Source organism: Erinaceus europaeus, chromosome 1, assembly GCF_950295315.1.
Source record: "Erinaceus europaeus chromosome 1, mEriEur2.1, whole genome shotgun sequence".
NCBI lineage: Eukaryota > Metazoa > Chordata > Mammalia > Eulipotyphla > Erinaceidae > Erinaceus > Erinaceus europaeus.
Genome location: NC_080162.1, coordinates 118365396 through 118389672, shown reverse-complemented (window position 1 = coordinate 118389672; position 24277 = coordinate 118365396). Strand labels below are relative to the sequence as shown.

General features: G+C 41.8%; 1 protein-coding gene across 10 annotated transcripts in view; it reads left to right on the top strand.

Moving 5' to 3' along the window:
- MTSS1 (MTSS I-BAR domain containing 1) overlaps window positions 1-24277 on the top strand; it is a 214097-nt gene that overhangs the window by 151693 nt on the left and 38127 nt on the right. For 5 of the 10 annotated variants that reach the window (XM_060195321.1, XM_007520792.3, XM_060195313.1 and 2 more), the window contains exons 4-7: window positions 13641-13725; window positions 16626-16717; window positions 18356-18430; window positions 22164-22175. In XM_060195321.1, coding sequence (XP_060051304.1) covers window positions 13641-13725; window positions 16626-16717; window positions 18356-18430; window positions 22164-22175 — 264 coding nt within the window. Of the gene's footprint in view, window positions 1-13640; window positions 13726-16625; window positions 16718-18355; window positions 18443-22163; window positions 22176-24277 lie in introns of all 10 variants that reach the window. The other 5 variants (XM_007520794.3, XM_060195305.1, XM_060195336.1 and 2 more) reach the window with 2 other exon arrangements.

The following is a 24277-nucleotide window of genomic DNA, read 5'->3' as shown; positions in this document are numbered from 1 at the left end:
CTCCCCCACCCCACCCACACCAGGGTCTTTTACTTTGGTGCAATAACCAACTTCAGTTCAAGTTCTTTTTTTTTTTTTTTTTTTTCTTCTGGGATTGGGCCCTCCTCAATCGCTATCAAACAGGCCATGGTCGGTGTGCCGCTATGTTCCATCGCTGGGGAGCCAGAGACGACCCGAACTGCCCCTGCGGCTACAGACAGACCGTGACCCACATAGTCAACGACTGCCACCACTCCAGATTCAAAGGAGGTCTCGAAACTTTTTTTTTTAATTTAAGAAAGGATTAATTAACAAAACCATAGGGTAGGAGGGGTACAACTCCACACAATTCCCACCGCCCAATCTCCATATCCCACCCCCTCCCCTGATAGCTTTCCCATTCTCTATCCCTCTGGGAGCATGGACCCAGGGTCATTGTGGGTTGCAGAAGGTAGAAGGTCTGGCTTCTGTAATTGCTTCCCTGCTGAACATGGGCGTTGACTGGTCGGTCCATACTCCCAGTCTGCCTCTCTCTTTCCCTAGTAGGGTGGGTCTCTAGGGAAGCTGAGCTCCAGGACATATTGTTGGGGTCTTCAATCCAGGGAAGTCTGGCCAGCATCCTGATGACACCTGGAACCTGGTGATGCAAACTCTAGTGTACTTATGCTTTCTTACTTTGGTGCCATACTCCAAACTCAGTCAATTTCTGCTTTGCGTTTCTACTTCTTTTTTTTTTTACATGCATAACATTCCCCAGATTCCCATTTAACAATACAACCCCCACTATTTCATTCATCATTTTTCATGTACCTGTATTCTCCCCACCCACCCACCCACCCCAGAGTCTTTTACTTTGGTGTAATACTCTAATTCCATTTCAGGTTCGACTTGTGTTTTCTTTTCAGTTCAAGTTCTACTTAGTGTCTTCTCTTCTGATCTTGTTTTTCAACTTCTGCCTGTGAGTGAGATCATCCCATACTCATCATTCCATTTCTGACTTATTTCGTAGCATGATTTCTTCAAGCTCCGTCCAAGATGGGCTGAAAATGATGAAATCACCATTTCTAATACCAGAGTAGTATACCACAACTTGCTCAGCCACTCACCTGTTGTTAGACACTTGGATTACTTCCAGGTTTGGGCTATTACAAATTGTGTTGCTATGAACATAGGTATATAGAAATCTTTTTGGATGGGTGTGTTGAGTTCCTTAGGATATAGCCCCAGGAGAGGAATTGCAGGATCATAGGGCAAGTCCATTTCTAGCCTTCTGAGAGTTCTCCAGACAGGTCTCCACAAGAGATTGGACTAATTTACATGCCTATAAGCAGTGCAGGAGGGTTCCTTTGACCCCACAACTTCTCCAACATTTGTTGCTGCTACTTTTTCTGGTGTATGACATTTTCACAGGAGTGAAGTGGTATCTCATGGTTGTCTTTATTTGCATTTCTCTGACAATGACTTGGAGCATTTTTTCATATGTTTATCAGCCTTTTAGATCTCTTCTGTGATGAATATTCTGCCTGTCCTCTCCCCATTTTTTGGGTCATTTGTTTTCTTGTTGTTGTGTTTGGCAAGCTCTTTATATATTTTGGCTACTAGTCTCTTGTCTGATGTATGTATAGCATGTAAAGATCTTCTTCCATTCAGTGAGGGGTCTCTCTGTTTGCGTATTGGCTTCCTTTGCTGTGCAGAAGCTTTTTAGTTTGATGTAGTCCCATTGGTTTATGCTTGCCTTAGTCTTCTTTATAATTGGATTTGTTTCATTGAAGATGTCTTTAAAATTTAGACAGAAGCGTGTTCCCCTAATATTTTCCTCTAAGTATCTGATAGTTTCTGGTCTAAAACCCAAGTCCTTGATCGACTTGGAATTTACTTTTTGTGTTTGATGAAATATGGTTCAGCTTCATTCTTCTGCATGTTTCAACCCATTTTTTTCCAACACCATTTGTTGAAGAGACTCTCCTTTCCCCTATTTAATAGTCTGGGCACCTTTGTCAAAGTTTATATGTCCTTAGGTGTGGGGGCTTACTTCTGGGTTCTCAATTATATTCCACTGGTCAGTGTGGCTATTTATGTTCCAGTGCCAAGCAGTGCCAAGAATGGCCCTATAATACAATTTGAAATCTGTGTGTGTGATGTCTCCAGTTCTGTTCTTCTCAAGAGTATTTTGGCAATTCTAGGTCTTTTCTGGTTCCAGATAAACATGTAGCTTTTGTTCTATTCTCCTAAAAAATGTGGTTGGGATCTTGATGGGGATTGATTTGCATATGGCCCTTTTAGCCTATGGTTTAGTAAATGTTTCCTTTTATAAATAAATATTTTTTTAAATTGTATATGGATCTGGGTAGTATATTCATTTTAATTATATTAATTCTTCCAACCTGTGAACATGAAATATCTTTCCTTTTTTTTTTTCCTCCTGGGTTATCTCTGGGGCTCGGTGCTAGCACTACAAATCCACTGCTCCCAGAGACTTATTTTTCTCATTTTGTTGCCCTTATTGTAATTGTTATTATTGTTATAGCTGTTGTTGTTGGATAGGACAGAGAGAAATGGAGAGAGGAGAAGACAGAGAGGGGGAGAGAAAGATAGACACCTGCAGACCTGCTTCACTACTTGTGAAGCGACCCCCCTGCAGGTGGGGAGCTGGTGGCTCGAACCAGGATTCTCACACTGATCCTTGTGCTTTGTGCCATGTGTGCCTAACCCACTGTGCTCATAATTTTCAGTATATAAGTCTTTCACTTCTTTGGTTAGGTTTATTCCTAGATACTTTATTGTTTTTGTTGCTATTGTAAAAAAAAAAATTGATTTCTGGACTTCTTCCTACTTAGTGTTTGCCACTGACTTTTTAATGTTAATTTTGTTGTCTGACACCTTACTATATTGCCTGATAATTTCCAAAAGCTTCCTGATGGATTCTTTAGGTTTTTCTATGTCTGCTATCATATCACCAGCAAATAGGGAGAGTTGAGAAAAGCTGTTCCTTCCTGCATTGAGCCACTAGCCATTATAGATACAGCCCTGAATGTACCATGATTATCAAATACTAATTTCCCTTAGGACCTTTCCTTTCCATCCTCTCCTCAGAAGAGACCAGCTTTGGAGCTAGTAGGATAAAAATAGAAAAGACATCTGGTGCTGGAATACCTATAAAAAATTGGCTAGCCTGCTCATTTGGATAGTGTGTTACCCAGGTTTGAGCCTTGACCCCCTCCCCACTTAAACCCCCCACACACACACTGAATTAAAAGAAGCTTCAGTAATATGGTTTGTTTTCACTCTCTGACTCTCCCACTCTCTCTCCTACTCTATATCTATCTAAAGCAAACAAACAAAAATATTGGATTATTCTGGACCAAGAGTTGGCACACTCAGTAGAGTGCACAGGTTGCCATGCTTAAAGACCCCTATTCAAGCACTCAGTCTTCATCTCCCAAGGGAAGCTTCATGAGTGGTGGATCAGTGCTGCAAGTGTCTCCCCTTCTCTGTTACTTTCCCACCCCACTTAATCTCTACTTTAAAATTGCCAACAGGGACAGTGGAGTTACGTAGGCACTGAGCCCTAGCAATAACCGTGGTGGCAAAAAAAAAAAAAAAGTCTAGTTATCCAGGAGCAGTGGCCTATCTGATTTCATTATTCTTTTTTCTTTCATAGGGGTTGAGAGACAGAGATGAGAGGAGGGAGGAAGAGTGAAGGGGAGGTGCCCACAACCTTGTCCCATCACTCGTGAAGTTTCCATACTGAAAGTGAGGACCGAGGACAGGAACCTAGGTCTACATACCTGTATTAGATGTGTAGGGCAATGAGAAATAGAAACTTACTGCAGTTGGTTGAATAGGAACCTCTATGTGCCATCCCTCTGACTTCCTGCAGGTAAAAGAAATCACTTTGTTCCAACATAACCACTAAAAAGTATGAATGGATCCTTCCAAGGCAGGCCCATCTAAATCTTACTTTTTTGACCCTCTGAGATGTTTGGGAAGAAGGATCAATTCTGGCTTTCACAGAAGCTAATCTTTGTTGTATTAATTTGCCTTCTGACTCCTCGGAGAAGGATAGCATCAGGTGAGGGAGAGGTGTGAGGGTTATTACATGGTGGCTAGTGTATCCACATTACTCTAGCTTCTGTCTTCCTGAAGGATTTGACTGATTATTGATAGATCGGGGTCCCATTTAATTGCACCACTAATGTAAGCTGTGTCCTTTATTTTCTCTATAAAATATTTAGACTCACAGCCAGTAAACTAGGCTGCAGGGTCACATACTTCTTTGACCAGAGCTGGAGGCATAAGCAAAAGTATGTGACATGTGCTCCTAAGAAAGCTTTGCAGATCTTTGTCACTTGTTGTAAGGTACAAACACATACATCTTTGGGATATGGATATGAAGGTCAAAACTGTGTTACGTCTTCAAAAGATAAGTTAGAAGCAGGTTGCTTTTTTTATTACCATCAAACTAAGTAGGGATGAGGTGATTATAAAATGTTGGGGTAACATTTCCTTGTGTCACATGAAACTCAAACTGTAACTTGCAGATGATGCATTTGGGGTGTCATGTATGCAATAAAATTGACAGGAAGCACCAATGGGCCCACCTGTGGAGCATAGTAATCCACATCTGAGTGAGAGGAAGTCAGACCTCTTGTTGGGATCACATAGTTGGTGAGTGGAGAAGCTGGGCTTTGCACCCATATTGCTGACATTAGAACTAAGCGCTTAACCCTTCAGTCCGATTACTTTCTCTCCTGATCTTCATGCTGATTTGAGAAATGGTAAAGAATTTGTGCCAAGACGCCGGATTAGCCATGGAGAAATACCACTGCTGCTAATGAAATCCTGTGGCTTATAGGCTGTTTAGGTGGTGCCTGTACCCAGAAGTATGAGGCAAGTAAGAGAGAGAATATAGGATTCAGCTGTTGGGTTGTCAGAAAAGTTATGAGGCATTTTTGCATAGGAAAGTATGTCATGACTTTTCTGACACCCGAGAAGTAAGGAGGTCCCACCTCCACTCCAGGACTCTATTTTTTTGGATCAATGGGAAGGGTGTTACTGCAGCAGATAAGATTTGGTATAGTAAAAACAGGTATATTTTGGAAAAATATTCTTGACAAAAATGTGCCACAGACCTGCAGTCGTGCTGTACACCATTCTGGTTGTGCTTGGTAGCTTTGTACCTGGGAACCATACTTTGCCAGCCCATGGATATTTTAAAGTTATGGGTGTAGTAGACAACTTCATATATCTATATGCAGCATGGAGAGAGAGAGAGAGAGAGAGAGAGAGAGAGAGGCAGAGGCCTGTTGGGTGGTACAGGTCTTTAGGGACACTTCGAGACTGACCATGCATCCAAGAGCCATTGAGTGGTTTGAGTTCACATTTACCTCATTTTGCAGAAATGGAGCTTCGTCCATTGCTCCTAAACTGTGTTTTTATTCAGATAGAGATACAGGGGGAGAGGGAGGGAGGGAGGGAGGGAGGGAGGGAGAGGGGGAGAGAGAGAGAGAGGAGAGGAGAGGAGAGGAGAGGAGAGGAGAGGAGAGGAGAAGGAGGAGGAAGAGGAGGAGGAGGAAGAGGAAGAGGAAGAGGAGGAGGAGAGATACAGCACTGCAGCCTACAGTGGAGGTCACTTAATTCTGTGACCCTTTTTTTGTCCATGCCCTTCTTGGTCCATGAATGAGCTCCCCTTAGCCACCCAGATGGTGGGTCTCTTGGGCCTCAACTCTCCCTTTCATAGTTGTTTGGCTATTTCTGATAGTTTGGACTTGAACGCAAACTGCCTCTTGCTGAATTCTGGTTTTTTAAAAGCTGTGGGGGAGTTAGTGCCTGTTGACTTTGTGGGAAATGCCAGTGGTATGTTTTCAAATTAATGTATCTTTAATGACAACTGGAATATTATCTTCATTACATGAACAGGAGTTGCCTATTACTTCTGTGCTTATACAGCTGGGTTTAATAGCTTTTCATAGCTCCTTGATGCATGTTTTTGGCCTCTGCTGTTATAGCTGAGATGTTAGTTGTGGCTTCCCGAGGCTCAATGCCAGGAACACTGACCTCTCCTTCTGGGAGAAGGACAAACTCCTCCTCAACATTGGTGTTTGCCATCAGAGGCAATTGTGCACCCAGGGGACATTTGATTATGTCAGGAGATATAATCCTTGCTACTGACAGTGTGCTGCTGGCATCTTGAGGCCCAGAACATATAGCCCAGCCCCCACTACAAAGAAGGAGCTGATCCAGGGTGTCCGCAGAACTGAGGCTAAGCCCCTTCCCAGGGTGACCAGTCCTGTCCCTTTAACCTCTCTCCTATAGCAGTTTCAGAAATCATTCTCTCTCCCCCCTCAACCCCCAACACCCATTCTTTCTGATTCATAACTAGTCTCCCAGTGCATTAGCCTTCAGAGAGGCCACAAAGACATGTAGTGACTTATTGTAGGCTATGCTTTGACCCCAAGCACTTTGTGATTTTTTTTTCTTCCTCTAGTCCTTCCCCCCTTCTGCAGCAGAAGCCAGGCCTGACACAACAGCATTTCAGTCCTCACATGCATGCTGTGGACCTCAGTGTACCGCCTGTCCATTAGTGCCCCACCATGTGGGGAGGTGGAAGCTGCCTGCCAGTGAGTGAGATGACAGGGTAGCCCCCCTTTATGGGTGCCTACATCCATCTCATTTCCTTTATGTGTGGAAAATGTGGCTCACCAGCTCCCTTTCTTTATTCCTCTCCTGTCTTCCTTCCCAATAAGCAGGAGGCAATTTGTATTCTGCTTATTTTCACCTGCTTCTGTGTCCTCAGTTGGGAAGTCCCCAGCATGCTATAGTGGGGAAGAGACATTTAACATTTAATATCAGCCAGACCTGGTCTTGTGTCTTACCTGGACTACATTCCAACCCTGTGGCCCTCCACTCAGTAATTAACCTTCCTGATTTTCAGTTTTCCCATTTTGTAAAAGGGGGGGGCAATTAAACCTAGTTTGTGGGTTGCTGCAAAGACTGCATCTCCTGTATTGTTTGCTAGGTCCCTTCCTCAGCCAGTTACTGAGCCTCTCAGAGGGCTAAGACATTGTTTTCATTACCATATTTTCATCCTTACCATGTGGTAGGTATTTGCACTGGGGGTAGATTGTGTGTCTCCCCAAAAGAGACATTAAAACCCTAGCCCTTGATATCTGTGCATGTGACCTGATTCTCAAATTGGGCCTTTACAGATGTCATTGAGTTAAGATGAAGTCATTAAGTGGGCCCTGATCCAACATGACAGGTGTCTTTAGGAGAGAGCAGTTTGGACACAGACACATGCAGAGAGAAAAATTCCTCTTCATTTGTCACATCTGAACTGGACACACAAAGGAAAATCCACATTTGAAGACCTAGATGGAGACTGGAGTGAATGCAGTTAACAATCAAGGCATGACCATAAGCCTCTGAAGCCGAGAGAGGCAGGCAGAGGAGGATTCTCCCTGTGGATTTTAGGGCCTGCCAGCATCCTGCTGTAGTGCTTCTAAATCTAGAGAACTGTGAGGCTGTCTTGCTTGTTTGCCACAAACTCATTTCTGGGTGCCTTGTTATAGCAGCCCTAGGAAACTGCTAAGATACTCAATAAACATCTGAAGCATTTGTGTGTGTTCATGAACAAAACATAGTATTAGACCCTCACATTCCCATTTGGCTAGTCTAGCTCCAGAACATTTTTTTCCCCATGAACTGCCTCCTTGCGCATCATATACTCTAGATAAATAGACCTTTGCTTGTCAGGGATGAAAGTTTTTGTACTTGACCACATTGAAAATAATTAAGATTTTTGCCATGAAGTATCTCTGTGTATCCCATAGCAATAAACTGTGCACTCACATTTCTTTTAGCAGTGGGTTGGCTGCTGGTGCTGGGAGGAACCCTGAGAAGCCAGTGCTCCTTTTTCTCTTCTTTCAGCTGGCAAGAAACAGAACCAAATCAAAGTGACTTTTAAAATAAGGAAATGCATGTTCTTGCCAAAGAGTCCTTCACTGAAGGAAAGCAGGCTCTGGGCATGTTGACTTGGTAGTTCAGTGATGTTAGTGGGAACTCAAGCTCTTTCTTTTGTCTCTGTCACAAGGTTAGCTTCATCCTAAGGCAGGATTAACCATAAAGATCAGTGAATGTGGAAACTATGCAACACTGCTGCCTGTTGGTATGCTAAGAGACTTCTCCGGTGTGCTTTCTTAAGACCAGGGACATTTACTCTGGAGAACTCCATGCCAAACTTTTCTCCATCTTTGCTCATTGTAGAACCAGACCCTGCCAAAGTACATAGAATGAGACTGTTGCCCCAGACTAACTCCCTGGAGAATCAACCACAGTGTCACTTTGTACTCTCCAGAGGAGCATTTCTTTGTCTACCAAATTGTTTCCCCCTCAACAATGTCTATGGCTACATCCCTACAAGTCTTTGAGTATGTTACCTCAAATGGCAAAGGAAATTAGCAGATGTGATTTAGCTAAGAATCTTGAGATGGGAGATTATCCTCCACTGTCCAGGTGGACCCAGTACAGTCACAAGTGTTATAAGATGGAAAAGGAGGATCAGATCAGAAAAGTTGTGTGGACAGAAGCAGAGGTCAAAGAAGAGAGTAAGGGTTATACTACTGACTTTTGAAGATGGAGGAGGGGGCTACTAGCCAAGGAATGTATACATTCCCTCAAAGCTGGAGACAGCAGGGAGTTGGTCGGTCGTGCCGCGGGTTAAGCGCAGGTGGCGCGAAGCGCAAGGTCTGGCGTTAAGGATCCTGGTTCGAGCCCTGGCTCCCCACCTGCAGGGGAGTCACTTCACAAGTGGTGAAGCAGGTCTGCAGGTGTCTTATCTTTCTCTCCCCCTCTGTCTTCCCCTCCTCTCTCCATTTCTCTCTGTCCTATCCAACAACAATGGCATCAGTAATAACTACAACAATAAAACAACAAGGGCAACAAAAGGGAGTAAAAAAAAAAAAAAAAAAAGCTGGGGACAGCAAAGAAGATTCTTCCCTGGAACCTCCAGAAAGAATACAACCATCCTGACATTTTTAGTCTAGTCAAACTGATTTTGGATTTATAACTCCCAGCACTTTTAGAAATAAATGTGCATTACTTTAAGCCACTAGTTGTGGCAATTTATTATAGGAACAATAGGAAACTGATCCACCATGGTTTCCCTAGTCTGACCTCGAGCCAATACAGACCAATTCTATGCTTGTATGAAGCTCCTGTCTGCTTTGGATTTTCCTTAGTGTGGTACCCATAAAAATGTACAAAATAGACAGGATGATAGCATGGTGATTATGCAAAAGACGTTCATGCCTAAGGTTCAAGCCCTGGCCCCACTATAAACCAGAGCTGAGTATTTCTATGGTTACAATAAATATAAAGATTTATTTTTTAAAAAGATGTGCATCTATGTATGGATTAAACAAAAAGCAAACTCAGTCCTTAGCCCTACCTCCAGGTCTAGCCAATCTGGAGATTGGCTCTCATAATGGTAAATGTTGCTTTTCTCATTCAGCACCAGTGCTGGGTGCAGGGAGACAGAAACAAGTCAGATCCTCATGGCTTGCTGAGTGTGTCTCAACCTGCTATTTGATTCCATAAATATTCTCACTGTCAAATCAGAGCTCTTCCAGATGCCTGCTCTATCTTTGTAGCTAAAGCTAGTTTCCTCTGAAGCTTTGTCAAACCTGCTGATATATTTTTTTAAGTTTTAGCAAGGGTCAGGGTAGCTTGAGATCTTGTTAAGCATATCCATGGGTAGAGCTATTTTTAGGAGTCGTGTGCTGCTGAAATCAGCAGTAATTCTAACGGTTGGGTCCTCAGGTCCACAGAGGGTGTCATCTGTCTATCTCCCGCCCTCATGTCAGTTGGACAGAGACACTGCTGTTTGGAAATTTTCTTTGCCTTTTTTATTTCCTCTTCTTTCAGGGCTTCCTGTGCAGTAGGGCCACAGGGGAGGCCACACACATGTAGCATGTTCAGAAACTGCTTAATATTCTATCACAGCTCAGCTGTTTCTGGGAAGCCTTGGGCTTTCCTGGGGATGATAAATGGCAGGAGCTAGTGACTTATCTATAGAAAAGAATCTGGTAAGAAATAACTGGAAAAGAGAAATAGAGCACGGGAACTGAGTTTTGATGTGATCTCTGCCAACCTTAGAATTTCACTTTGAAGAAACAGAGCTAGGGTGTCCCAAGAGACCAGCTTTCCAACATTAACTCCTTCTAAGCTTTATAAGGACTAGAGCTAAATCCATAGTGCCATTTTTACAGTGAGATGCAAGAAACCAAGTTTGAAGGCTGTGCTGTAAAGCCCTAACCTCCATAAAAGAATATAGATAAATGGGTTTAGTGGGATGTCCTAGCCCTCCCCATCTCCCTTCATGCCTTTTGTCTGTGCATCATGAGTGTTTAACTGCATGGACTCCAAAGACTTATCCTGGATCAGAATCTAACTCACTGGCACTCTGACCTAGGACAAACTATGGAAGGCAGTTTTCCTAGCTAGAAAATGGGAGTGATAATGGTCCCTACACAGCAGGGAATGTTGTGGGGATTAAATGCATTTCTGTGTATAAAAGCCTTTATTCGGGAGTTGGGCGGTAGTGCAATGGGGTAAATTCATGTGGCGCGTGAAGCACAAGGACGGGCGGAAGGATCCTGGTTCGAGCTCCCATCTCCCCACCTGCAGGGGAGTCCCTTCACAGGCGGTGAATCAGGTCTGCAGGTATCTATCTTTCTCTCCCCCTCTCTGTCATCCCCTCCTCTCTCCATTTCTCTCTGTCTGTCTAACAATGATGACATTAGTGATAACAACAATAATAACTACAACAACAATAAAAAACAAGGGCAACAAAAGGGAAAATAAATAAATATTTTTTAAAAATTAAAGCCTTTATTCTAGGGCCCAGCACATCCGAGGTACCTACAGCCTACAACTGACTCAGCTCCCATGGCAATAAGCATTGTAGTCCATTATTTTATTGTATTATTTTTTTAAAATATCTATTATGAAAAAGGAAGGAAGGAGAGGAGTAGAGACCTGCTCAACTCTAGCATAAGGTGGAATCAGGACCTGAACCTGTGGTCTCTGGGGTCCTACAGGCTGAGTGATCTCCTGGACCTGTCTGGTGTTGTAGATGACTGTGGACTAATTCAGTGAATGTTCTGTGATGTATTTAACCCACTCCTGATAATGGAATTTTGTTTCCAGTGTTGCTGTTGTAAAACAGCATTTTTAAAAAAAAATTTTTGTTTATAAAATGGAAACAGTTTGTTGACTGTCCTTACAGTTAAACATTTGCTTTCAGCCTTAATTATGCCCTCAAGTTAAATTTCTAGGCGTAGAATTGCTGGGTTAAGGAGTCTGCTTGGTTTATAAAGTTGGGGTTTTTTTTTGTTTGTTTGTTTGTTTTGTAGTTGTTGTTTGTTTTGTTTTGTTCTATGTTGTTAAATGTTCCTCCAGAAATGAGTGTGCCAGCTTCCTTGTGTGGTCAGGTTATTAACTTTTAATCAAATGAAGACCCAGGAAAAACAGGAGATATTTCCCTGGGGATGAAATGTTCTTACTTATGAGCAATAAAAGCTTAAAGGAACCCGAAGAGAACCCAGAAGACTGGTAGCTTGTGTGAAAACAGTGCCTTCTGCTGGCTTCACCTGTGTAACAGCAAGAGCTGTAATAGATGCTGCTGCTGAGGTGCCTGGAGCTGAGGGTCAACTCTTTGCTTGTTTGGTTTTTGGGTTTTTTTTTTTTTAATTTTATTTTCATCTTCAAGAGGGAGAGAGAGTACAAGAGAGTGATGTCTGGGGTTGAACTCAGTAACACAAGCTTTTAAATTCAGCACTCAAGGAAGGTCACCGCCTCCCAGGCTGTTAGAGGCTACATTTTTTAAAAATTTTATTTTAACTTAATTTTTTTTTTTACATTTGACAGTAAATACAATAGTTTGTACATGCATAACATTTCACAGTTTTCCATATAACAATACAACCCCCACTAGGCTAGAGGCTATATGTTATACAGACTTCTGGTCACTTAAACAGTCAGCCTCCAGAGGCCGGGAAAGGAAGTTCAGTAGGTAAAGTGTAGGACTTCCATGCCTGAGGCTCCCAGTTCCATACCCAATACTGCATGTAACAGAATGCTGCTCTGGCTTCTCTCTCTCTCTCTCTCTCTCTCTCTCTCTCTCTCTCTATGTTTCAGAACTTAACCACCAGCCTCAGGTGACCTTTAGTTCTTGCTTCAGATCTACTCAACTGAGAGTGATTTTGTTTCTTCAAGGAATACTTAGTACTTTCTGGAGATATTTGAGAATGTCACAAGTTGGGAGTTGCTCCTAAGGTCTAGTAGAGGGTACCAGTGAACCAGTGAACATCCTGTACTGCAGGGAACAGCCCTGTAACAAAGAGTCATCTGACCCAGGTCTCACTAGTGTGAAGATTGAGACCCCTTGCTTTAGAGAATGGGAAGGATTGTGCTGAGATAGTATCTCATTGTACACTAAAAATACAAAACTTTTTTAAAAATGTTTACATGCACATCTATCTGCATTTTATTTCACATATATAAAATATTTAGAGTTCATGTATATACAGAGACTACCGAAATTAATGACTCATGGTTCTGGATCAGTTTTCCTACATCAAATGGAAAATATGTGGTATCAAAACAGCAAACTGGCATTTCTAGAAGAGAAGGCAGAGGGGGAAATACAGCCCTAAGAATATCACAAGTTATATGGGAGGGAGGGAGTGGCTTTTTCCTGTTAACTTGATTTGGCTAAATCTACCATAAATTCCTGTGGTTTTCTCTTGAAGGCTTTGTCTGTTCAAAATAATGCTTTGATGCTTCCCCCCTGATTCATGAGCCCCTATGTTTTCATGACATTAATATTTGTGCTTTCTAGTGCTCAGGGTAAAATTAACCTCTGTAGTTATAATTTGCTCCTCCCTCCTCCACAGCCAAGTAAATGCTGGTTCAGGCATTGTTTCCAAAGAGAGGAAAGGAAGGGAACTTCAAAAAATAATTTTAGAAAAGGGTGTGTATGCAGGGGAAAGTATGACAGGAATCTCTGGAAAACTGCAACTCAGTTTAACCTTTGCTGAACAACAAAAAACTTGCTGAGCTTTAGAATCTTTTTCACTGCTGCCACTCAAACTCATTAAAAATATCCTACTATATCCTTCCTTGCTAGTCACTGAATGACATATTCTTGAAGCAGTTAATAAGAGTGACCTTATTAACTATTATGAATAGTAGAAAGAGGACTATTTTTCCAAAAGTGGGAAAATAAAACTACACTTTTCCCCCTCAGTAGATGCTCTTTTGATCATCTTTCTTGGGAAGTATTTTTCAGACTATAAATTTATAAAATGAGTTCTGGGTTATAACTAACATTACAAACATCAGAAAGGGCACTGTATTGACATATGGTAAAGGCAATTGTTCTTTTGGCGATCATATAAGAGGTGTTACATCCGTGTGTGTGTGTGTGTGTGTGTGTGTGTGTGTGTGTGTGTGTGTGTGTGTGTGTGTGTGTTGAGGAGTCTGAACTGCAGTGGCTTAGGCTTGACAACATAGGAGGGAAACCTCTCATTCTCTTCTAAAGGTTTCTGTGATTCCTACTTGCCTCCTGCCCCTCAGTGTTAACTCTGTTGTTATTTCAGGTGGCACCAGGGAGATCGGCTCTGCTCTCACCAGGATGTGCATGAGGCATAGAAGCATAGAAGCCAAGCTGAGGCAGTTTTCCAGGTGAGGAATATTTCATCCACATCTCAGATGCCCTTGATAATTTCAGATGAAAGAATGGTGCTATGTGTCATGACTCACCCTAAACCGTGACAGTTTCCTCATAGCATTTAAATCTCACAACCCATCCCTCACCACAGCCCTTCACTCACTGAACAAGTGTTTATTAAATGTGTATGGCAGGCCATGGTCTATCTTAAACAGATACTTTAGAGGATCTGACAGCTGGGTCCCTACTCAGGGGAGCCTGTCTTCCCCTTCAGGATTTTTTGTAGGCTCCTGTGCCACCTCTTGCTAAGTCCACTAGGCCCCACCCCTACCGGGAAGAGAAGCACAAGAAAAGTGAGGCACGTGCAGTTAAGTGCATGTTACAGTGAGCATGGACCCAGGTTTAAGCCTCCAGTTCCCATCTGCAGGGGGAAAACTTCAGGAGCAGTGAAACAATGCTGCAGGTGCCTCCCATTTTGTCTCCCTACCTCCTCCTCCCTTCACAATTTCTCTCTGTCTTTATCTAAATAAATAAATTAATAAATTGATAAATAAATAAATAAATGAGTTCCACACTGTTCTCCTGTTACCCATACTTGAGTACTTCCTCCACACTGACCTCAAAGGTAGTGGTGTGTGTAGAATCATCTGTTGCTGCCAGATTCTTATTTATTTTCTCAGGGCCTAGAAGTGACAGTGGTTGGCATGAGGATTTGAAGTCACCAAGACCCAAATGAGAATGGACAGTCTTCCAAGCCTATCAATATAATCCAGCCATTTCACTGCTTTATGTATGGCACCTTGTCACAGTAACTGTCAAAGTGAAATCTCTGACCCTCCTGATGAGGCAGCTGTGGGAGGTGGCTTACATGCTGGACTTTGGGGATAAGATCCCAAGCCCCGATAAGCTGACATATCACTTTTAAAGTGTGTTTGTTTTTTGTTTTGTTTTTTTAATCCAAAGAAAATGGCCACATAGCAGAAAATAGCTGCTATAGTAGGTGTCAAAATCAGCTCTGGCTGATGGTGGTACCAGGCATTAAGCCTGGGTCCTCAGAGCCTCAGGCATGAAAATATTTTACATAGCCATTGTGCTCTTCCTGCCTTTTCCTCTCCAACTTAAACCTGCCTGTATCTCCCAGCAAACATAGACTTCCTGCCATTTTGTTTTCTTCTCAGTCCAGTCCCATGGTATAGTACTGACAATAGAGACACCATCAACAGCCTGTGTTTATTTTGCTCTAGGTACTGTCTTCAGGACAGAACAGCTAGTAGGAGCATGCCTTGCTCTTCTGCATCTTGGGACCTAGAGGTCCCATGTAAGCCTGATAGGACATTAGGTGGTAACAAATGACATGAGAAATGCAAGGGACAAGAGTGAGTGTCAGCTATTTGATAGAGAGATCTGGAAAATGAGTGGCAGTAGTGCTAGAGGAAGCATGAGGCAGGGAGAACTGCAAGTAGATCCTAATAAGAAAAAAGGGGAAATGTTTTAATGACCTTCCAGATTTCCAGGAGGCCCAGAATTCAGTATAATCCATGATACAGTTAAAGCACTCCCCCCCTCTCTCCTTCCCTCCCTTCCTCCCTCCCTCCAGGGTTATCACTGGGGCTTGGTGCCTACACTACAAATCCACTGCTCCTGGTGGACATTTTTTTTCGTTCTTCCTTTCTTTTTTAATTCGATAGGACAGAGAGAAATTGAGAAGGGAAAGGGAGACAGAGAGAGTGAGAGACAAAGATAGATACCTGCAGACCTGCTCCATCACTTGTGGGGCTACCCCCCTGTAGGTAGGAAGCTTGGGGCCTTGAGCCAGGATCCTTGCATGGGCCCTTGTGCTTTGTGCTATGTGCACTTAACCCGGTGCATCACCACCCGCCCCCGCCCCCCTCTAGTCTCACTAGATCTCTCTAATGTCAGAATAAACCAAACATCTCCATGGCTTGCTAATTCTTCGATGTAGGGAGCTCCTTTCCATGTGTCCAAATGTGGTCTCTTTGGGAGGCTGCACACAATGAAGGCATGTAGCTGCAGATACATCACACATCTGGCAACACACTCCTTTCTGCAGGCTGTCCACAGTTGGTCTGCATGCATCTGATAACCCTGGGTGCAAATCAGAACTGGTATGAAAAATAGTAATGACAGGACCCTTGCCCTCAAAGGTATGTTAGATGGAGGGTAAGAACCAGGTTTTCTTACCTTTTTAAAGCTCTCCAGCAGCTTATTTAGTGTAGCTAGAGTGCAGCCCCACTGGGCTGCTGTCTTGCTTATTATAAGAGCACTGAAGGGCAGAGGTGGTAACATAATGGAGGGGGCTGGGCAGCAGTGCACCAGGTTAAGCATAAATAGTACTAAGTGCAAGGACAGTGCAAGGATCTGGGTTCAAGCCCCTTGCTCCCCACTGTAGGAGGGGGAGGGGGTGCTTCATAAGTTGTGAAGCAGGTCTGCAGGTGTCTCTCTCTCCCTCTGTTTTACCTCCTCTCACTTTCTCTAAAATGGGGGAAAAATGGCTATCAGTAGCAGTGCTGGCACCAAGCCCCAGAAATTACCCACACTGGAAGCATAAAAAAAAATAATAAAGAGATAGTATGATGGATATGCAAAGAGACTTTTATGTCTTAGGCACCAAAGGTCCTATGTTCAATCCTCAGCACCACCATGAACGAAAGCTCAACCATGCTGTGGTAGAACAAAAGTACAACACTAAAAATGAAGAGCAGCCACGACAGAAAAATCATATTTGCTACTTCTGAACAGTTCAAAAACATCCTGAGAGCAAGGTTGCTAGAAAATTGGGAAATTTAAGTGTGAACTTAGTTTAGCACGCTGCCTTAGTGTTTTTTATAATTATTAATCTTGAAAGCATAATGTACCTGTTTACTTTTTCCTTTTCTTTTTCTTTGATTAAAAGTGCATTGATTGATTGTCTGATAAACCCACTTCAAGAACAGATGGAAGAATGGAAGAAAGTGGCCAATCAGCTGGATAAGGATCACGCAAAAGGTACATGGGCAAGTGGTCCGATGCACAATGGCCTTATAGGTGATGGTGTCACCCTATGGGCCCACTGAGTGGCTATGTCTTTTGTGGTCATTTTGATATTGGAAGAAGAGAAGTCAAAAGTGAACCTAGCTCAGGACTCAGTGCTATAGTTTTGGATATGAAGTGTCTCAAAATGAAGTGTAGTGGAAGACTGAAATACTGGAGTCATATGTCAAGGCATGTCAGCACAATGTAATAACCAAGCTAACCGAGGGTGCCAGCTGCTCTCTTTGTATCTGCCTATAGTCATGGGGTCTCTGCACTTCCTATGACAGACTCTAGAGACAAAGTGATCTGGATTAACATGGCCTTGTCTTCTTGGAGTCAGAGGGTTGGGATGTTATGGAAAGGGCAGGAAACATTGCTCTAAGGATAAGTTCTGCAATAAGTTCTGTAGAGGGAAAAACGTGGTCATATCTGATAGGATAAAATTAGAAAGAAGGAGTCGGCTAATAATGTAACTCTATAAGCATAAAGATGAGAGCTCCATGCTCAACCCAAGTTCAGATCTAGCCCATACTGCATTGACATAAGCTTTGGTGTTATGGTCTCTTTTACTCTCTACCTCTAAAAAAAAATTAATTAAAAACTAAATGAAAACAGGCCTTGCTGCCTGTTTTCTCATGAGACAGAAACATTATGGGTGGTTACAGGGAAACCAGTTGAACTGGCTATTACAAGTACATCTCAGATATATTATGGGTTTGCTTCCAGACTAAACGTTGCAATAAAATGAGTCATACACATTTTTATGTTTCCCATTGCATATAAAAGCTGTGTTTGTGCTACACTATAGTCTAGAGAATCATTGTGTCATGTGACAGTGTGTGAGATGGGATACTGAGACAGGAAGTGAGCACATAACTACTGGGCTGGTTCAACAGAGGGTTGCCACAAGTACACTAACATGAAGAATACTAAAAAGAGATAGTTCTGTATTGAATATAAAGCTAGCAACGGAGACAAGTGTCCAAGGCATCTGCCTTTCCATGTGGCCATATCTGAGTGACAGTGATGCCTGCAACAGAATGGAAAGTCAGGAGTGCGCGTGGGTGGGTGGGTGGGAGAAGAAATAGTGGCAAGGGGACATGCTTCGTGTGGCTGCTTTTCCTCAGTGTCCACAGTGAACAGACTTGGCATTGATGTGAAAGTAAGGCAGCCAGGGCTTTCCTTGTTTGTTCTGTGTAGTCTAGTTTATGCTGTTATCTGAGGCCTATATTCTGAATTTTAATGTTTGGCCAGCATCTTGCTATGTGGCTTATTTTTTTGATTGAGGCATTGGATTTTGGCCTTGGGGAAGTAGTTAATATTCAATATATTTTCTGACACTTGAGTGGAGAAGCCAGTTATTTCATTTTTATTCAAATATTCCCGAATGAAGACTTTTCCCAAAGATGAAAGGAGTGCTGTAAGAAGACTAGAGTGCAGTTATTAATAACCCCATTGCTGTAAAAAGGCACCATGAGATTTGTATCATATTAGATTCAGATGAAGCTGTTTATTGCATGTTGATAGTTTTGTGATGAAAGTAATGGCTGTCCTTAAGATATTTCTGTTGAGCAAAGTCATAAAATTATTCAATCTTTTGTTTTCTCTTAGAATATAAAAAAGCTCGGCAAGAAATAAAGAAGAAGTCCTCTGATACACTGAAGCTGCAGAAGAAAGCAAAGAAAGGTATCTCTAGAAGTCCTGGCATTTAAATAGTGTTACTTAGGGGAAAGGAGCGCATGCTTCATTGTCTTTGAAGTAGCAAGTGTTCATTTCAGACTTTCTTGGGTGTGGTGCCCCAGAGAAAAGATCGGAAAAAGAAATAGAATCTAAAAGTGAATTCAAGTTCTCCAAGTGCAGTGTGTCTGTTCATCTGAGGCCATTACAAGGTTGTACTTGATTTGCTCCTTCCCTCCATCTTTGTCTCTAGAATCTGACAAATTCCTCATCTATTGTGCATTGTAATGAAAGCTATGAATTTCTTGAAAGCTTTAGGGGTTGTCCAAAAACCTTTATGCAAATGCTCTATGGTAATTATTACAGAAATTATGTCATTTTCTCTATATTTCACAACCTATAACCTCCAGAACCCTTATTTAAGTCTTGTGAGAATGTTAGAAATGGCTGTAGTGGGAGCTGGGAGTCACTGCTGTCAAAGATGTTTCATGGTGTTCATGAGGACAGGGACCCTAGAGAGAAAACATGGCTGAAAGATGGTGTAAGAAGTACCTCCTCTCTTCACCCGGCTTATCATCACTCACAAATAAAGAATTCATTGTCATATTCATGACCCAGCTTTGCAGGGGTTGAGAATTTGGAAATAAAAATGGAGGCACATCCACTTTGCAAGACCTAAAAGACAAGGACTTTTTTTTTTTTTAACTTAAGAGTTCCCATGCTGTATTATGGGGGGGGGGGGGGGGGCGGCTTGCTTCTTCATCAGTTTGCTCTCTGGGTAGTATGTACTATTTGGAACAGTGATTTTTTTTTTTTGGTAGAAGTTCCTCAAACCAAGTCTTCCCTCTTTCCTAAATAAGCAGTCCTTATTTGGAACTAAAAGGAAATATGTTTGGAGAAATTTGATAAGTTTGGTGAAAAGGGGAGGAGGGGTAAGTAGAATGTCAAAAAAAAAAAAAGAAAGAAAAAGGAAGAAAGAGGAAGGAAGAGAGGAAGAAAAGGAGGAAGGAAGGATGGAGGGAAGGAAGGAAAGAAGGAATAAAGAAAGAAAGAAAAAGCCTTAAGACTATTTAATAAAGGCAGCAGCAGCATTTTCAGTTATTATCAGATTTTGCTGATACTGGCCCCACTTGTTTTGGCAGTGTTTTCCTGATCTTGGTGCTTCTCAGGTTTACATTATTTATCTAGCAAGTGTACCAAGGAGCTAGTGTCTGGTCAGTCATGGGACTTGGAGCCAATAGCATTTTGAGTCAAGGTAAATAAATGAAACAGTTACCATAAGATCTGGGCTCTGGTGGGAGTACGAGCTGGCAAATGTTTGTTGTTGACAGTTTTGTAGCTATAAGGCTTTGGAGGGAGGGCTCAGAAATGATACTTGGAGAAGTTGGGAGCTTGGTGGAAAGGATGAGGTAAGAAAAAGAAGCTATTTTCTCTTCCTGTTATCTTTTCAAAGATTTAAATTCTTGGTTGCAGTGATAATCCTTTTATCTGAATTCTTCTACCTTGAGGCTGAATTAATCTTTGTCACTCAAAGTCACCAGCATTGCCCAATTAACAGAATGTGGAACTACAGGGGAAGGCCAGTAGGGTGATTGCAGTACAGCAAAAAAGGAAACTTGTGGCAATCAGACTTGCTCAGCAGTGGCACGGGCTGCCCAGAGAAATAATGAGCTCCCTATCACAGCAAGGAGTAAAAGGATTCTTGATGTGTGGGTGCTGAACTGTGTAATTTGAAGAGATGGCTCTGGCCCCTCAGACTCAAGAATAACTGAAATTTAGCTCTGAATTTTCTTAGGGGATATTTGGGCTTGAAAAGTGAGAGAATGGAAGCTGGGATCAGAAGTTTCTAAAATATCTGTCCTTCTACCCATAACCACATAATTCAGTAGTCTCAGGCAACAAATTCTTTTTGGATAAAATGGCCATGATGGTTGACTTCTTACATCTATAAGCCAAATGATATGAGTAACATAGAATGTTCCAGATGATTTTCTGGTTAACGAGGGCACAGGAAGAAAGCATTTTTTATTTATTTTCTTCATAGTTAAACTTTTTTTTAATTATCTTTATTTATTGGATAGAGACAGCCAGAAATTGAGAGGGAAGAGGGGTGATAGAAAAGAAGAGACACTTGCAACACTGCTTCACCACTTGCAAAGCTTTCCCTGTGGAGGTGGGGCCTGGGGACTTGAACCTGGGTCCTTGAGTAACATGTGCGCTCAACCAGGAGCACGACTACCTGGCCCTTTTCTTCATAATTAAAGTACACACACACACACACACACACACACACACACACACACACACACACACACACACACCTCTACCCATTAGTTCTGTAGGATTGAAGCTAGGCCCTTTGTTTGACACACAAACACACACGCACACACACTTCTCTACCCATTAGTACACACACATACACATATTAGTACACACACACACACCCTTCTCTAACCATTAGTTGTTCTGTAGGATTGAAGCTAGGCCCTTAGTTTGCTTGCATACCCTGTGTACAACTACTGTGTTATCTCCCCAGCCCTCTCATTTACTAGTAAGTTTACAAAGTTAAACTTAAGGGGGTCGGGCAGTAGCGCAGTGGGTTGAGCAAAGCGCTCGGACCAGCAGAAGGATCCTGGTTCAGCCCCCAGCTCCCCATCTACAGGGAGCTTGTCTCACAAGCAGTGAAGCAGGTCTGCAGGTGTCTAAGTTTCTCTCCCCCTCTCTGTCTTTCCCTCCTCTCTCCATTGCTCTCTGTCCTATCCAACAACAAGATCAATGGCAACAATAACGACAACAGCAACAGCAACAAAATGGGGAAAATGGCCTCCAGGAGCAGTGGATTCATAGTGTAGGCACCAAACCCCAGCAATAACCCTGGAGGCAAAAAAAAATTAAAATTAACAGTAAATTCCTGTTTTGATGTGTGCTATCAAGTACCTACTTGCTTTGAGAAAGAGAACTGAGACATCTTAATGTGTTAACTATTGAGTCTGGCATTTAAATAGTTACATATATAATTTTTCACCAGAATCTGCAATCCTAATTTGTAAACCAAATAATCCAAATTGATTCATTGTAAACCAAAATACCTCAATAAAAAAAAATAAAAGATGGTGAAAAGGAATCAACAGAGTTCCACACTTAGCACAGTATTTACTATGATACTAATCTTTTGAGCTCTTTAATACACTTTTAATTTTCACATCACCTTAAACTTTGTGTTTAGATTTTCCTAAGTATGTCTCAAGTTACGATAAATTACACTTAAAAGGTTTTCTTGTTAAAGCATTCGTGGTCACTGGCTTTTTAAAAATTTTTCTTTATTGGGGAATTAATGTTTTACATTCAACAGTAAATACAATAGTTTGTACATGCTTAACATTTCCCAGTTTTCCATATAATAGTACAACCACCATTAGGTCCTCTGTCATCCTTCTTGGACCGGTCACTGGCTTTTTATGGAGTTATAATCTTTATCTCTCTTTAGAAACCTTTTTTTTTTCTTTCTAAGATTTACTTTTACAGTATTAGCAAAGAGAGGATCTAACAGTCAGAGAGGGAGCGAGGTAGGTAGCTGTTGGTGTTTTTAACCACCGTAACACAAAAGACAAGTTGCAAGCTGGGAACAATGTAACACGTGAAGGGAAGGTAAAATTGCTCTTGGAATACCAGTTTGACTTTATTATTTTCCTTTTTGTGTCAATTGTGTATCCTGCACTTTCTCACCGTGTGCCCCTGCCAGTGGACATTCTCGGTAAGTCTACCATCCTGAATCTCTGGTGGCTGGTCACGGTGTGGTCCTTGCTGTGGGCTTTCCATGGTTGTCCAGACCTCTGCTGGTTGCTCAAGTTTTCCTCCCAGCTCAAAACAATCACTCGTGCCTATTTAATTTCCTATGACTCTTTAAAAAATTGTGTGCGTGCTTCAATCATCTTCTTCGATGTTTTGACCCTTACATGGTGAGCATAGCATTCTGAGAACCTTTGTATCATCCTAATTCTGTATTTAGATTCATGGAAAAAAAATAATAAAAGCTCTCTAAACTCTCCTTTCCACAGGAAATAAATGTGTTGATACACACATCTATACTTAAGTATGGATGTATGTGTGTCTTTTATCAGTCAAAACAATGAAGAGCTATAAAAACTCCACAAACTAACTGCCAAATTATGTTTGATTGTATTAAGCTTGCAAAATAATCTTTAACTTTGTCCTCCCAGGACCATATTTTTCCCAAAAAACCAACTAATTATTTTTTTAATTTAGATTTCAGCAGAATTTGTGAAATGTTTCATTTCAGAGGTATCAGATCTTCAAATCCAGTAATCAGAATGACTCTTTTTAACTGGATGTTGAGCCTCACTTGGTGTGTAATTACACTGCTGCAACCCCAAGTTGCTATGGAATCTCATGTCTTTGCCTCTATTCAGGAAAGTCTGTGAGGTGTCTGTGTGGTTTACCTGCCTACTATGCACCCTGTGTTCTCCGAGTCTTTTTACTGAACCAAGTTCCAAGGAGGTTTTTAAGTTGAACTCTGTCATCTATACTGACTGCAGTCCACACAAGTGTCTGTTGACAGGTGGGGCAGAGATCGCCTGCCGTGGGGGACCCAGCTCTGCTTCTGCTTCTCCTCATGGTGATACTGGGCTAGTGTCCCTCAACTTAAAAAAAAATGATGACCCTTTTCAGTCTTCTTGGTTAGAATTATGATACAGCTGGAACTTTTTTTAGTAAACCTTTGGAAGGAAGGTAAGACACAGCCATTTTTCTTTATTATGATAAAATTTATAAAGCATAAAAATCACCATTTTGACCATTTCCCATTCTTTTTAAAATTAATTAGTTGTTTTTATGATTTTTAAGTAATTTTGCTTATTTTGAATAGAGACAGAAATTGAGAGGGAAGGGGGATAGGATAGACATACTCTTTCACCACTTGTGAAACTTCCCCCCTGCAAGTGGGGGTTGGGGATGGCACTTGGGTCCTTGTGTACTATATAATATGTGCACTCAACCACATGTGACCCCATGGATCCCCCTTTGTAGCCATTTTTTAAATGTATAGCTCTTAGTGCATTCCCAGTGTCATGCAAGCATAGTCATATCAGCACATTGGCATTACCTCATAATGAGGCAGCTGGCTTTTGAGCGACCACTATCCTTCTGCCTTCTTCCAACTCCTGACAACCTCTCATCTGCTTTCTGTGTCAATTAATCTGTCTGTTTTATTTAAAGGGAATCATGAAATAATGTGGATCTTTAAGGACATAAAGTTTTACTGAAATCTTTGTTGGTATCCTGGTGTGAGTCAGTGTATTGAGTTAAATGGGCATTTTATTTGTTCTAAATGAAGGGAAATAAGGTTAGGACAATGAAGAAACCACACAGTCTTTGGATTTATAATTAAGGTTCTTTTCAGAGTTAGAAAAAAATAAACAAGGCTTCCTTCAATTGCAGGAGCCAGTTGTTCACATGGAGAAACCTCACTGACAGATAATCAATATTAGTGTGCCTAGACTTTTGTCATGAAGACATTAAAAGAAAAAAACACTGTATGCTTTAAAATAGATTACTAAACTATTCTGGTTTAATAAAAGAAGGACATGTATTTTTGCAACTTTTCTTTCTTCTGGTTCAAATAATTTACCTTGAACTCTAGGCCTCTATATAAGCAATGGCTGGAGGCCTCCAGGAGGGAAGGAATTCACAGTTCAGTAAAAAGTGTATTGAGCCAGGAATTCAGCCACACCTGGGGAAAATTAAACTCTGGTGGAAGCAGATAAATTAGTTTAATCTGTTTGGTTCTGGGGCCTGTGGTGAGTATAAGCAAATGGTGTAGCATCAGGGCAAAGAGGA